At 48.4% G+C, this 15,764-nt stretch overlaps 1 protein-coding gene across 1 annotated transcript in view; it reads right to left on the bottom strand.

Annotated features, from left to right (window-relative positions):
• The window catches only part of ZNF423 (zinc finger protein 423), a 337,684-nt gene that overhangs the window by 312,485 nt on the left and 9,435 nt on the right, over positions 1 to 15,764 (bottom strand). The window contains exon 2 of the mRNA XM_010843978.1: positions 11,377 to 11,435. Coding sequence (XP_010842280.1) covers positions 11,377 to 11,435 — 59 coding nt within the window. The remainder of the gene's footprint in view (positions 1 to 11,376; positions 11,436 to 15,764) is intronic.

Genomic DNA, 15,764 nt, shown 5'->3' with positions numbered 1-15,764 from the left:
GCGGGGCCTGAGAGTCTGCTTTTCTAACAATTTCCCAGGAGACTTTGCTGCCAATCCCGTGCTATCCAATCCAGCAGCCACGAGCCTGCAGTGGCTATTTAAAATTAAAATTAATCAAAACTAAATAAAATTTAAAATAGTAGTTTTTCACCCACACTGGGCACAAATGCTCCATAACCACCCGTGGCTTGTGGCTACCATATTGGACAGCACAGACCTAGAACATTCCCTGCATCACCGAAAGTTCTATAGCACAGACACCAAAGAGCACGTACTTCTGTTAACCACAGGCTCCTCTGTGTGAGGCTTTGATTACTGTCATCTCTTCCACAGGACTGTACCTTCCATGAGGACTTGGCCTAATATTAGATGAATGACGGATGGATGGATGGATTGTTGGTGAGGACTCTGGAAGGGGCAGGAACAACGCTGGGGGGCAGGCTCCCATTACACTTTGCCACCCTTGATTATCCTGCTAATGCTAAGTCAATTCAGTAGTGTCCGACTCTGTGCGACCCCATAGACGGCAGCCAACCAGGCTCCCCCATCCCTGGGATTCTCCAGGCAAGAACACTGGAGTGGGTTGCCATTTCCTTCTCCAACGCATGAATGTGAAAAGTCAAAGTGAAGTCGCTCAGTTGTGTCCGACTCTTAGTGACCCCATGGACTGCAGCCTACCAGGCTCCTCCATCCATGGGATTTTCCAGGCAAGAGTACTGGAGTGGGGTGCCATTGCCTTCTCTGATTATCCTGGTGGAGCATAAACCCTCTACTCCATCCCATAGCCCGTGTCCCCAGATATGAGCAGCAGAAGACTGGTCCCCCAGGTGCCAGATGACCATGCCTAACCAAAAGCAAAGCTGTGTCGGAAAAGAAAGTCAGCTCTTAGCGGCCCTTACTATTTTGAGTTCCTGGATGCCTAGCAAACATGCGCTGACAACCTGCCTTTAATAGCCCCAGTTCTGAGTGTCTTAAAGACATTTCCAACTAAGTAACCCAAATAAATTTAGCGACTTTTTTTTATAAGGAGAAATAATTAAAGAACAGATGGTGTTGCTTACTTTGAAATTTTTGCTCTAAAATAGATTTTGTGTGCACCTTGGTTGGAGTTCAACTTCTCCCCCCTCTCCTCCGTGTGTCAGAAAAGGAGATCAGCTCACTAATTACCTGGCTGTCTTTTCCCTACAAGATCCCAATTTAAGAATCTCGTTTCATTCTAAGAAAATTAATTCAAAATGCCAAATAATTTAAAAATGTATTAAGATTCCCCTTAGACTAGAAAGCGAAAAGGAGCTTTCATTTGTCTGCTAAAAATCACCTTGGATAGTTGAAGAGAAGTTTAGCTCTTAAGACTTGATCCCCAGAATTGAGCTTTTGGCAAAGCTATTGGTTCCATATGTCCACAAAATGTTCCATTTAAAATATATGTGCTTTTAAATTGGTCTCTGACCATTTCTCTGCCATGGTCTCTAACCATTCCACGCATTTTCCCAACCCTTGGAGCCTTGTTCTCCTCGGAAGCTAGACGCTTTTATTTGCATTGGAGGTAACCTATTTCCAACATGCCAAAACCTGTTCACTTTCAAAGCCACTTTTGGAGATTTTATAGCCTGAAATGGAATAAAATTTAAATTTAATAAAATTTGAGACCGAACCACCCCCCCCCGCCAAAAAATGAACTGGTTTAAAAGCCAGCTACCCAGACGTTGAAGAAAATATTCTGAGAAAGCCCCACAGGGCGGAGGGGGAGAAAACCAGACCATCGACAGCCTGCCAAATGTCATTTGGGGCTGGTTTTAGAGGAGAACCAGAGCTGGGGATGCAATGCAATTATTTAAATCCAGAAAGAAAAATGTTTGCTCCGAAATTTGGCAGCAGCTGATTGCCTCTGATTCTTCTTGTTTTCAACTGATTCCATGCATGGGTGGGGGAAGTTTCCAGCCCAGAAGGGCACATCCGACAAGGCTGTCACACCTGGCCTGGAGGTGCAGCAAGTTGAAAGGTCCGGGTATTTTTTTATCGGATGAACTGAGTTTCACGCTAAAGCATGGTGGGGTAACGGACCACATTTTTCTTTAACTCACAGGTTGTAACGAGAGGGGATTTTCTCCCTTCCTTTGTTTCTCTCCTCTCTGCCTTTGTCCCTGGCTGGCAGCCCCCCTCTGCCCCTGCCGCACTCTCTCTCTCTTTCCCTCCCCCTGGCTGCCGGTGTGTGAAGCCCTCGTCTGGCTGTCACTCAGGCCCCTTTGTGGGCTCCACAGGCCTCAGGGTATTACAACCCCCCACAGCCCCAGGCCCTCTGCAGCCTCAGAGGCTGTGCTCAAAGGAGGCTGCACTCAAAGCCAGGCGGCTGGCCACGAGTTTGCTTTGACACCCACAAAAGGGCACTGAAGGGTGCGCCAAGTGTCTTTGGATGGTTCTCTCCCTACCCCAGAGATGGTCCCATGGGGTAAACCCATCAGCATCACATCTTCCTGGCTGGCCAGCTGATAAATTAATCCCAACAAGAGTGTGGGCAGAAACTCTGTGGTTTGGGGACCAGCACTCGATACACAAGAATCATGGGTGCATTTGGGCTAAAAGGTGACTCGTTTGCCTAAGTCTCTCCTGCAGGAATTTTTGAAAACAAGTTAGTCCAGGCCAAGAGGCTGCTGCTGCCTCATCTTCTCTCCTGCAAAAGGCAGGGCCCCTCACTAGGCCCCCCATCGGGTCAGGAGGGATGAGACCCACACTGTTAGCGAGCACAGCTTTTCTCGCACCTTTCATCTCCCTGCTTCCTCTGCCCCCACCCCTCAGCCCACAGCTCTCCCTTGCTCTCCTTTCTTTTCGGTTATCCATCACTTATCCCCATCTTTCATTGTTTATGGGGTCGGAGCCCTCCTTCTCCAGGAAGTCTGCCTGGGAGGATAACAGCAGGATTGCTCACTGCAGGCTAGTAAGCCTGTTCCATCCCCTAGCCTCCTCAAAGCAACCTTCTGAGATAAAATACTACTGCTACCCCCATTTAGCAGATGAGAAAACTGAGGCTCAGATGGGTGAAATGACTTGTCCGGCTAGTCATATGCAAAGCCAGGATTTAACTACTTTTCCAGGAATGTGAATGGAACCTCAATCTCTCTGGATGGCCAACACTGCGGACCCTCTGCCAGCAAGGCCTTGCCCTGGGGTGTGGCCCAGAAGAGGGGATCAGCCTCACTGAGTCATCCCCACGCTCTCATCAGGCCACCCTGGTGACTAATGACTCGGCAAAGCAGAGAGGCCCGGTGGGGGATAAGGCCTGTGATCGACCTTGAACTTAAGAGGCTCCAAGCTTGGACCAGCATTGTTAATGGGCCGGGAGTAACCTGAGCCAGCCCTTGGATGGAAGCTCTGGGCACTAGGGCTGGCCGGCCTGCCGGCGGCTGGCAGCACCACCTGGATAAGAGCCTCACTTCTCCATTTCACCGGCCTCTGTTCAGCGCAACCTTTTCTCAGACAACAAAGCAGCTCCCGTTTATCAAGCGCTGTCTGAGTGCCAGCACTCTGCCAAGCACTTTACAAACATTATCTTGTTTAATCTTCACTACTGTGCAGAAAAACCATGTTAATGCGGCCTTCTAGGCAAGGAAACTGAGGCCAGGAAGGACAAGGGCACACGGCTAGTGAGCCCTGAGCTGGCCGGCATCTGAAAAGGCCTCCGTTCTTAGCCGCGGTCCCATGCTCCCTCTAGAAAGAGATTACGGCTGATTTTGTTCTCTTCCTTTCATTTTAATAGATTTTCACGGCACACTGCATCAAGTCAAAGGGAAACAAAGTTGCAACTTGATAAGAAAAGAAAAGAGGAGGAAAAAACGGTTTGGAAGAATGCTAATATCATTTTCTTTGATGAGAACACTTCACACACATACACACACAGTAGCCTTAATCTGCTGTTTATTTGGGATTTCATGATTGTTCAAAGTCTCAAAGGTTCATTTCGGTCCTCTAGGGCATAGATCATCAGTTTCAAATCGGACAAAAGGACCCAGACACAAGGGCTTCTCCGGTGGCTCAGCGGTAAAGAATCCGCCTGGCAAAGCAGGAGACGCAGGTGATGTAGGTTCGATCCCTGGGTCGGGAAGATCCCCTGGAGGAGGGCATGGCCACCCGCTCCAGTATGCTTGCTTGGAGAATCCCATGGACAGAGGAATCTGGTGGACTGCAGTTCACAGGGCAACAAAGAGACTGAAGCAAATGAGCACGCGTGCACGCACCCAGACACAAATTCTTTCCTATCCTGTGTCTAAGCTACCCAACAGGCTTCTGAGCAAGGTACCGTAGGCCCCAACCCAACACTATACAGGCTTCTGCACATGTTTCTAGCTCTGGTCCTGGAGGTGGGAACTAGAGCTCCCCTTTCCCAGACAAGGACCCTGCACCTCCCAGGGGTTGGGGACCATACCCACTGTCACTCAGCTTACAGGTGGCAGAGCCAGGTTCCCAACCAGGTCAGCCTACTTCCAAAGCGCTTCTAACCTGCTTCCAACGTCCACTCACTTCAATCCTAAAGGACGGAGGCTGCAAGGTGGTCCTGGGAGCATCTGCAGAGATGTCCACCAGCACTCGAGTGATGGGAGAGCATCACTGAAGTCCTCAGCCCTGGTTAGCTCTCCAGGAGGCAGGAGCACTGGGCTCAGGGAGAAACCTGGGAGGCTCACCCAAACCCTTCTAGTCATCTGATCTTACTTTTTTTTACAGAATAGGAGGAGCTTTTCTGGGTCTCCTCCACAGAAGGAAACCTGACCCCTTGCTGTCTCTCCCTGGACCCCATCTCTCCAGCAGACACTGAGTCACCTAGAAAAGGACTGTGCTCTAGGTGCCCACTGCAGAGGCCATGAAACTCACCAGGCAAGCACCCTCACCCACCAGCAGCCGCTCTCCTCGCCGATGGGAAAGAAACTCATGGGTGGGTTTTTAAGGCTCGAAATAAAGTTTAAATATTACGTGGAAATTACTGAACAAATCAAATCACTGTTAAGTGGATGTCATGGGCTTCCTCTAGACAATACGTTTAATGAAGATTATTGTCCTCCTGGTTATAGTTTTAGATTTGCATTTTATTATCAGAGAACCACTTATGCATTACTCCAGGATTTTCATTAGGTAAATAAATTTTTATGTGGATTTCATTATATTCCCTTGGCTGAAATCCTGATCACTTAACAGCAAGAATGCTGCTCCAACATCCTGTGTGTCAATCAGGATGTAACTGTTTCCTCTGGTTGTTGAAAGTACTTTTTAAAAAATCTGGTGTTGATGGCAAAAGGAAAAGGGAGAGGGTCAGAACTCAGGGTAGAGTCTGTGTCCAAGTTCTTTCACTGAAACATACATACACACACAACTAAGGAGGGATTTTTTGTTTAAAGAGATACGTGAATGTATCAAGATATGTGTATGATACATATAAATTTCATATTAAGGTGTTTTATACATTTTATATATATATATGTATCTTATATACAATTTCTTTCTGGTGTCCACGCTGTTTCTGTTTTTTCTATTTCTCCATCCTGCTTTGGCCTCTCCAACATGAACTGACGCTATAGCCCTGAGACTAATAGGTATAGGCCAGTCCTGGAGAAATAAAGTTGAAAGAAACAAGCTTGGGAGGAGACAGGAAGGAAGGCGGTGGGGGTAGACATTCCTGGAACCGCAGCCATCAGCAGGAAAAAAAAATCTTTTCTAAGAAGTCTAATATGAAGCAATTAAGCTAATTGGAATCTAGATTGTACCGGGTGCCTCCGGAAACTTGAGACCAGGGGAATCTCCTTGCTGGAAAAAAAAAATCACACCAGGATATGAATGAATGAGGGAGTGAATGAATGAAGCAGCTACAAACTGACCCTCACATCCAAGTCTAATTCACTCAGCCCCTGAGACACAGAGGGCTACAGGTATCCCTCTTCTAAGGCCCGACAGGGTTTTAGAAGAATTTGCTAGTAATAAAAGCTCTGCTTATTAAAAAGGGCTGCCACATGCCAAGGGCTGGGCTGAACGGATATGCGTGAAGGCATCCACCTCTGATCCACCCAGCCCACAGGACCGAGAGAGAACCTTCCAAGGCGCCTCTCCTGAGAGTACACAGCAGAGAGGCAGCACCTTGACATGGCCCAGGGAAGAAGGGCAGCAGGGCCCACATGGTAAGCCTGGGGGCGGGGGGGGGAGCCAGGCTCCTCGCCATAAGGATGCCCTGAATGCCTTCACATGGGTTTCCATGCAGATGGCCTTGTGACGCCTAGAACCCAACTCCTGCCCAGAATTAGGATTCAAATGTTGAGGTCCCATTATCAGCTCTGATTATCTGTGTGATTTGGGGAAAGTCAATAACCTCCCTGATTCTCAGTTTCTTATCAATAATAATAATCACAACAACTTCATAGAGATTATTTCAAAATTACAAGACAACTGACCCAGACTGAAAGAAAAGACTTGTAAATAATCGTGCATGTTCAGTCACTTCAGTTGTATCCAGGTCTTTGCGACTCCATGGACTGTAGCCCGCCAGGTTCCTCTGCCTATGGGGTTTTCCAAGCAAGAATACTGAAGAAGGTAGCCACTCCCTACTCCAGGGGATCTTCCCGACCCAGGGATCGAACCCCAGTTTCTTGCAAAGCAAGCAGATTCTTTACCGTCTGAGTTACCATGGAAGCCCTTGCAAATTATATATCCAGGATATATGGAAAACTCCAAAATCTCGACAACAAAAAAAAAATCTGATTCAAAAATAAATAAAAAACTTCTATAGATGTTTGTTCAAAGAAGACCTATAAATGGTCAACAGTACATGAAAAGATGTTCAACATCACTGATCATTAGGGAAATGCACATCAAAGCTACAACGAGACACCACCTCATACAATAGGATGGCTACTATCAAAAAAAAGTTAGAAAAGACAACAGAAAATAACAAGTGTCAAGGATGTGAAGAAAATGGAACTCTTCCCCATTGTTGGTGGGAATATAAAATGGTGTAGCCACTACAGAAAAATTGAAAGTAGAATCACCATACAATTCAGCAGTTTTATTTCTGGGTATATAGTCAAAAGAACTGAAAGAAGGGTGCGAAACAGACACACACACACCCATGTTTATAGCAGCATTGTTCACAACAGCCCAGAGATGGAGATAACCTAGTGTGTACTGACAGATGAATGGTCAGCAAAATAACAGCGTACCTCCTCAGTGGATGCTGCATCACGGATGAACCTTGAGGACACTGTGCTAAAAACAAATACTGTGTGATTCCATTTTTTTCTCTTTTTTTTTTGGCCAAGCCATACGGCTTGTGGGACCCTCATCTGGGGATGGAACCCTCACCTCCTACCATGGATGCAGGCAGCCTTAACCACAGGGCCACCAGGGCAGTCCCCAGTATGATTCCATTTTTCTATGAGGTACTGAGAGTAGTCAAATCCATAGAGGCAGAAACGAAAATAGTAGTTACCAGGGGCTGCAGGAAGAGGCAAGTGGGGAGTCATTGTTTAACGTGTTGAGAACTTCAGTTTTACAAGATGAAAAATTATGGAGAGGGATAGTGGAGAAGGCTGCACAACATCATGAACACACTTAATACCCTGAGCTGTGCACTCAAAAATGGTCTAAAGAGGAAGTTTTATGATCTGTTTGTTTTTTTTTCTTTCTGTGTGTGTGTGTGTGTGTGTGTGTGTGTTTTACCCACAGTAAAACATTGGCAAAAATAAGAGAACTGAGCGAAAACTACTTATGTCTTGCACCTAGGACCTAGTAAGGACTCAAAGAAAGTTCACTGTTACCGCTGAAAGTTTGTGTCTACACAGAACCCTCAGCCCTCCAGAGGCTTCCTTTGCAACCGTTTTTTCAGCTGTCGAAAACCACCTAAAAAACTACCTGGACTCCAATTTCAAGTTTTTTAAGGGCACAAAAAAAAAACTCCTCAATCTTCCATCTCAAAATAGTCACCTGTGATACTAAGCCGGGGTTTGACTGAGCATTTCTCAACAACCTTCGCAAAGGCTGGGAGGAAAGAAGCTAGAGGAGATGATAAAATGAGAAGGCATGAAAGGAGCATCCCAGACATGAAACAGTCTGCCTCCCTGCAAAGGGATATTTGGGAGGATTTTATTTTCTTCTCTATATTTTTGTGTATTATTCACACCATCTGCAATAGAGCAAGTGTGGCAAAATGTTGAAGTCTTTTTCATCTTATGAAGTAAAGGAAAAGCAGTTCAGAAGTATCTTCTTCTGGGACTTCCCTGGAATGGTCCAACGGTTAAACTCTGCCATCCAATTCAGGGGGAGCAGGTTCGATCCCTGGTCCGGGAACTAAGATTGCACGTGCCAAGAGGTGCAGCCAAAAAGTTTTTTTAAAAAGTGTCTTCTTGCATATAACAAAAGACTGGATTACATTTCCCTGCCCCTCAATCAGCTGTCCGACGTCATCACCCACTTCTCCCCATCACCTGCTCAGCCCCAGGCACCTGGGCCTTCTCACCTTTCTCAGACACCCAAGCACTCTTCTGCACAGGGCTTTTGCACATGCTGTTCCCACTACCCGGAAAGTCTGCACCTCCTTCATGTTTTCACTCACAGTCACCTCCTCAGGGAGGCAGACCTTCCTTGACTCGACCGAAAAACACACCCACCAAGTCGGGCTCCCAGCCCTCTCCCCCTTCACTCTCTCCCAGAGCCCTGATCACTAACACACCACACAATGGGTGCTCACTTACCATGTTCACTACCCCCCCGCCACCACCAACAACCAGACATGGGATCAGGAGGGCACAGATGTTGACATTTTGTCGGCTGTCACACCCAGAGCCCTACTGTGGCTCTGGGTCAGGTGCCCAGGTGCCCAGCAATAATCGACTGGAGGAGTGAATGAAAGAAGGAATGAATGAGGTTGACTTTAAGTCATCCCGACCCCCTTATTAAAGCAGCCCCAAGGCTCTCTTTTGCCCACACTTTCTTAGTAACCTAAGCACAAACTACCGAAAGAGCTTGACTCTTCTCTGATTCAGACTTTTCACTAATTCAGAGTGGCCTCCTGCCCACAGACTTTAACAAGAGTACCACAAGATGGCCCATCTCCAGGGTCCTGACCCCACATTCCAAGTCCGAGGCATTTTTCTTGAAGAGCATTTATCACTCAATCAAGCCACCCACCCTGCCAACACTGCTGAACACCACTTACAAGAGGCTCGGCCATCCCTGCTTCAATTCAAATCTCACTTGTCCTCAAATATCTCCTGTTTATCTTGGGAACGGCCTACATGAATAGTCCGTTTGTTGGAAGAACATAATATTTTCCTTGGCTTTTAGGCAACAGTCTGGCAAATGAGCTTTCCCCGTGTAACTTTCTGATGGCTTTATGCGAGCAGTTAATTAGAATTATACAGACATGTTTATAGAAGTTTAAATGAAGCATAGTTCAAGTTTGTGAAAATATATATAATTACTCACACTGACACTTCCCACTGAAAAAGAAAAGGCAACATAAGCAAGATCCCTAAAAGCAACAGCAGGCGCTAGGAAAGCCTCCGCCGTCTTCAATGGCTCCACTTTGCGGGCCTCGGGGAGACCAAGCTCCGGCAGGGAACCTGCAGCCCCACCACCTAACACTTTGCTCATTAGGCTCAAACTGCAGCCAACGCATTCCCCAGAGGGTCCCTGGGGTGGGCGCCGGGCCCCAGGCAAGGCCCGCGTGGACCCATGTACACACACGCTGGGTCTCGCCTGCACACAGGAGCAAGGCTATGATTTGCTGTACAACCAGCCATGGACAAGAGGTCTGCAGCCGCAGGCAGGTTCTTTCTCTGCCCTGCAGGAGAGACCTCAGCCTAAAGCACTGAGTGATGTCTCTGGCAGTCTGAGGACCCAAATGAGGAAGGGCTTCAAGCACATCTAAACTGTCCCACCCACCACCTTTGGGTCAAGACCCCTGCTGTGCCCTCACCCGAACCTCAGTGTTGGCCAACCTAGCCAAGGATTGCCCTCTTCTCTCCTCCCGCCCAGTCCTATGGTAACACATCATGGGAGTGTCCCCTAGAATCCACTTCATCTGAGTCAAAGGTCAACCTGATTATTTGGGTCAAAAAATTCCTCAAAAGTATTCAGATTCCCTGTCTTTAAACTTCAAAGAACTACAGCCAACCATCTCCACCTTTGACTTGTCTAAAATAATGAGCTGGCTCCCATGCCAGCCTTACAATTTAACAGCAGCAAGACTAATAACTAAATGGCTTTGCCAGGAATGGGATGGACCCAATAGGCCCCTGCAAAGGGGCCAGCTCCTCAGTTTCACGGGTGAGGGAGCTCCCAGCCACAAAATATAACCCCCTTTGCCTCCTTGGGGCAAAGCCATGAGTCCTCGGGACACACGTGGGCAAGGGTCAGATCCAGACATCCAGACGTGCATCCATGCTGCCCACTGGCTTCAGCCACTGGGCCAAGCATCTATACAGGCGTCAGCAACCTGGCCACTGTAAAGAGAAAATGGTCCACAGACTCATGGAGATATTTTGTCTCTCTGCTTCCTCAAAGAGCCAAGAACACAGGAAGGAATTTGGAGTCCAAGGGAGAGGGATACAGAAACAGATGAGGCAGAGGAAAGAGACGGGGGATTTGGGTAGGTCCTCCATTCACTGCATATTTACTAAATGCCTGCTCCATGCCAGGCTCTTGCTAAATCCCTCCTCCTCCCCACTGGTCCTTCTCCTGAAGCCTAGGGACACAGAGTGGACAAGTCAAACTCAGTCCCTGTCCCAGATAGAGCTGAGAGTCCAGTGCAAAAGGAAGACTGTACACAACTAAACACAAAAATAAATTCCTATTGAGACTAACATGACAATTTTTAAAAAAATAGAGATCAAGAGCAGTGGACCCAGTTTGGGAGATAAGTAGTTAGGAAAGGTGGCACTGCACTGAGTCCAGAAGGATGAGAATGAACCAATCAGACAAGAAAGAGGGGCGAGTGATTCCATCAGAGGGAAAGACAGACAAAGGAATGATGTAGTCCTAGAACAGGAAGTAGGGAAAGAAGGACTAGGAAGATTAGGATATGGGAGAGGGCCATAGTGAGATGAGGGAGGTATTCCAGAACCTTGCATGGAAAGAGACACAGGCGTTGGCACAGGCCTCCTGGAGACTGCTTGTCCCCAAACAGCACTGGGTACCTCCCCACATCCATTTCTTTCTTGTTGACTATCTCCAGAAGTCACTAAATCTAAGGAAAGCTGGGGCTCTCATGAGCCCCAGGAGTGATGCTCTATACTCTAGCCTGTGTGGGTCTAGGATCTGCAGGGGAGGCCATTCTTACCAATGAGACACAAGGGAGGGACCAGAAGGCCATTTAGGAAAAGTATCCTTCCTCTAAAGACAGACCTGTGTAAGGGAGCTTCTCTCTTCTGGTTTTAGGACATTGATGAGTGAGGGTGTGATGTCTGGCACCAATGCAGCCATTTCTTCACCATGAGGAGACATCTGTGGGCAAGAGCCAATATATTAAGCAGGACAGAACATAAAGACAGAAGGCACCTGAGTTACTGCTGACAGTGTTCAATGCCTCACTAAGCACTCTGAAGCCACACTCTCTCCAGACTTCAGGTCGTATAAGATACTACATCCTCTTTATGCTTGAGCTGTTTTGAACTTGTATTTCACGTCTTCCATCCCAACTGATAGGATTCCTCTTCAGCCAGCCAGTTCTATCAAAACAGAATGTCTGGCTTAGCTGTTTGCTCTTTCTCTTTTCAAAAAAACCATGCAGATTTCTCCATGCTACTCCCTGCCTCAAACAGTTAGAGGTACAAGCCTCTCCAAAGGAAATTTACAACCTCAGGATCTTGGGGGGAAATTCTGTTCAGAGCAGTGAAATGATCAAAAATAGAAAAGTGAAGAAAGCATAATGCTTAATGACACCATCTAATAATAGTTTAAAAAAAGAAAAACCTCACCATGCCTGAGTCCATGTTCCTGCTCTAATCAGTAGAGGTTGTGTGTGTGCTCAGTCATGTCTGACTCTTTGCGACCTCATGGACTGTAGCCCGTCAGGCTCGTCTTCCCATGACACTTTTCAGGCAAGAATACTGGAGTGGGTTGCCATTTCCTCCTCCAGGGGATCTTCCTGCACAGGAATTGAACCCGTGTTTCCATGGTCTCCTGCACTGGCAGGCAGATACTGAGCCACCTGGGAAGTCTCAGTAGACGTAACAATAGGATCTTAGGTCATTTTATCCTTGTAATACTCCCATGTGTGTACACACACACACATACGTACATATATACAAAAATGTATATATATCTACTACCTACATATATACGTATTACTATATATGTATATATATATCTACTATCTACATATATACTACGTGTGTGTGTGTATATATATATATAGATAGATATAGATATATAGATAGGTAGATAGACATTAGGAGAGTGGGCTCTAGAGCCAGGAGGCCTGGGTTCAAATCTCAGCTCCTCCATTCAACAGCTGTGTAACCTTGGGCCTCAGAGCCTCAGTTTGCTCATCTATAAAATGGGGATAACATCACTACCACTTAGAGCTACTGTGAGGATAACATGAGACACTATATAAAGGACACCAGACCCAGAGTATAGTTTTCAACCAGGGATACACATGATGAAGGCCTGGAGGTACAATGGGATTTACAGGAGCCACTTTCTAACCGGTGCTCAAGATACCCAGGCTAAGGGACAGAGTTCTGCAGAATGAAGAAGTTGCTGGCATTAATCTGTTTCACCCACTTTCTCTGTTACTTCTGACTTTTCCTCCTACAATGTGAAGGGGCTTCAGAAAGGCTACCAGATAGCTGAGGGCTCTGCTGGGTCATCTGGGGGGTGGGGAGCAGGCACCATTCCTTAGCTCTAAAGCCAACTGCAGCCCAGATCCTTTGTCAAACCATCTGCAACTCTACAGGTATTATTCTGGGCCCACCCAACACAAGTAGATTGAAAATGTATTAGAATCAGCTAAGAAGTTATTCGGTCCAAGCCTGCTGACCAAGCTGGGCGATGCTGCTTGAGTCTAAAAAACAGCGTGAGATCATGAAACGCCTGTCTTCTGGGGGCAGTAGGCTCTAAAGGGAGCTGCTGAAGAGGAGGCCAGGAATGTTCTGAGCAAAGGCAAGCTCCTGGGAATAAGGGTGTGACCTCCCAAAGTGGCTCCTTTTCCAGATCTCTGCCCCTGGCCAATATGGACATTAGGAGGCCTGGAACCCAGAGCCCCTGGGGCAGAGCCAGGGGGCCCAGGGGAAGCTCCTCAAATAGGCCGAGGCTGAGCAGACATCTCATAACAGATCAGCAGGGGCCTACAGAGCGTTTCAGTGAAACACAGGAGCCTCAAGCTTGCAGGACACTGAGAGGACAGACCCACTGCAGTCAGGATCCCTAATCCCCGAGGGCCGGCAGGCACGTAAACGGGTGGCGTGAGCAGAGGGGCTGTGATGAATATACCCCACCTGTTGGAGCAGCCCCCACCCCCACACCACCGGGACTGGCACCAAGCAGGACAACAGGCCTAGCGGTCCCAAGTCTACCCAGCTATTAGGAGAGAGAAGCAAGAAATCTGAATGAATGCTTCTGTGAAATCTCCACATTTTTCAATGTTGGTTTATTTCTTTTAGACACAGCACAACCCAATCAAAACATATCTGTGGGCAACACTGGGCCTCAGGCCACCAGAATGCAACCTTAATCAAAAAGGCAGAAAGAATATAACATTAAAGGAGCAGATACTGGAGTCTGGACATTTCCTTGCGCTCACCTCGGCCCCCCTCCCTCCCATGCCCCTCCCCTGAATGGGCTCCACAAGTTCCACCCACCAGGCAATGCCCACAGCCCTAGAAACACCTCTCCAGCAAGAAAATCCTCTTCCTGAAGCCTGGGTTTCCTCCCTGAACCGGATGGATGGATTTCCATGTGGGAAGAAAAAGGCCTGCACACACACCCGGCTCCAGACCCCAGTATTTATACAGTTTCATAAACTGCAAGTGATTATTTTGTTTCATAAGAACAATCACTATGCAAATGAAACCTCCAGCTAATACAAACAAGGCTGTTAAATTCACTTGCCAATGTTTATGAAAAGAAACTCAGTGCAGCCCTGACCAAGCTCGCTAAGAAAATGTTTAATCACAAGATACATTTAAGTGAGGAAATTAGGCAAATAAGAATAGATATCCTGACTTTGCTCCCAGAGCCCCCCACCACCACCACCCACCCCCTCCTCTGTTTAGCAAGACAATGAAATGAAAAGATCCCCAGAGGTCCGACAGATGTCAAGAGTCAAGGAGGAAAAGGCAAAAAAATGCGGAGATTAGAGAAGCACGGGTCCCACATTTGAACAGCACCCCGCAGGGTCTGCCACCCCATTTTTCACATTTGTGTTTTTCAGTGGGGCCATGGGAAAGGAGGAGGGGCAGGGTGCAGGGGGATCCGCAAGGCCGGGCCAGTGGTCAAGCAGGGCGGGCATGCGGAAATTCCCGCTGGCTCATGGCTCCTACAGTTGGCAGCGCCGGAAGCCAGGACACATTCTGTGCGGAGAGCGATCCCACATGGGGCCAGGCCCCTGGACCACAGAATGACGACTCAGGATGGAGTGAGATCCCAGCTGGCGGGCATACTGGGGTCTTGGCTTCCCACAGCCTGCTGCAGGGCAGGGGGTAGGCCTGGGGACCCAGGCAACACCGGAGCAGGAAGAAATGATGGGACGGGGCTCAGGCAGGACCCCTGGAGGAGGATCTCAAGTCCTTAGACTGCCATGCAAGAGTCCCAGAAAGAGTTAACAGCCTAGTATCAGCATGGATTTTAAAATGTCAGAGCAATGAAAACTCATCTCATCAGGCTTACCTGGGCTCTGACCCCTGTGGTTCCACCATGGACAGCCTGTGTGACTTTAAGCAAGTTACTTTCCCTTTCTGTAAAACAGTTGCCTTATCTCTAAAACAGAGTGTAGGAAAACATGCCCCATGATATCATTGTAACAACATTGTGTGCATTCATTCGCTTCAGTCGTGTCTGACTCCTGCGACCCCGCCAGGCTCCTCTGTCCGTGGGGTTTTCCAGGCAAGAATACTGGAGTGGGTTGCTATGCCCGTCTGAAATCATAAACATAAAATGCTTAGCCAGGTCCTTGGAGCATAGTAAATGCTCAATAAAGGTTAGCTACCTGGTCCAAATCCTTTGTCCCATAGAGGAGGCCCAGAGAAGGTTGGTGGCTTTCCCCACCTCACACAGATCAACAACAGACAGGGAACTTGACCCCCAGCTCCAGTCTCTCCAGCAGAGATTTTAGAAGAATGAGGAGGCTAGGGCCTGGCGCTGCCCCAGGGCCCCTCTGGGAAGTGCGCTCAGCAAGGAGGCGGTGGTAGGAGGGACCTCTGGAGCAACAGCTCCCTGGGGTTGGGGGAAACCGGAGCCCGGCCCTGGCAGGGCCTCCCAGGGGCCCGGGGCAGGGGCAGCTGTCCAGAACTATCTGTCCAGGGAGGGGGCAGGGAGCTGCCACTCGGAGCACGCTGTGTGCCAGTCCCTGGGGCCAGGCCGGCTCAGCCTGCTGGCTCCATCCACAGCCCGCCCCAAGGGATGCCGGGGGAGGCAGCCAGGATCAGAGCCGCCGGCTGCGTGCTCCCCTCCCCCAGCAACAGGGGACTAAAGTGGGTCAAGGAGGAAGGAGGGGGCCCAGGAGGCCTGGGGGAGGGGCCCGAGGAGCTCAGGAGGCACCCAGAGGGAGGCGACCAGGGGAGGATGCCTGG

This window comes from Bison bison, unplaced genomic scaffold, assembly GCF_000754665.1.
Source record: "Bison bison bison isolate TAMUID 2011002044 unplaced genomic scaffold, Bison_UMD1.0 scf7180017864192, whole genome shotgun sequence".
NCBI lineage: Eukaryota > Metazoa > Chordata > Mammalia > Artiodactyla > Bovidae > Bison > Bison bison.
This window is presented reverse-complemented; position numbering and strand designations above follow the sequence as displayed.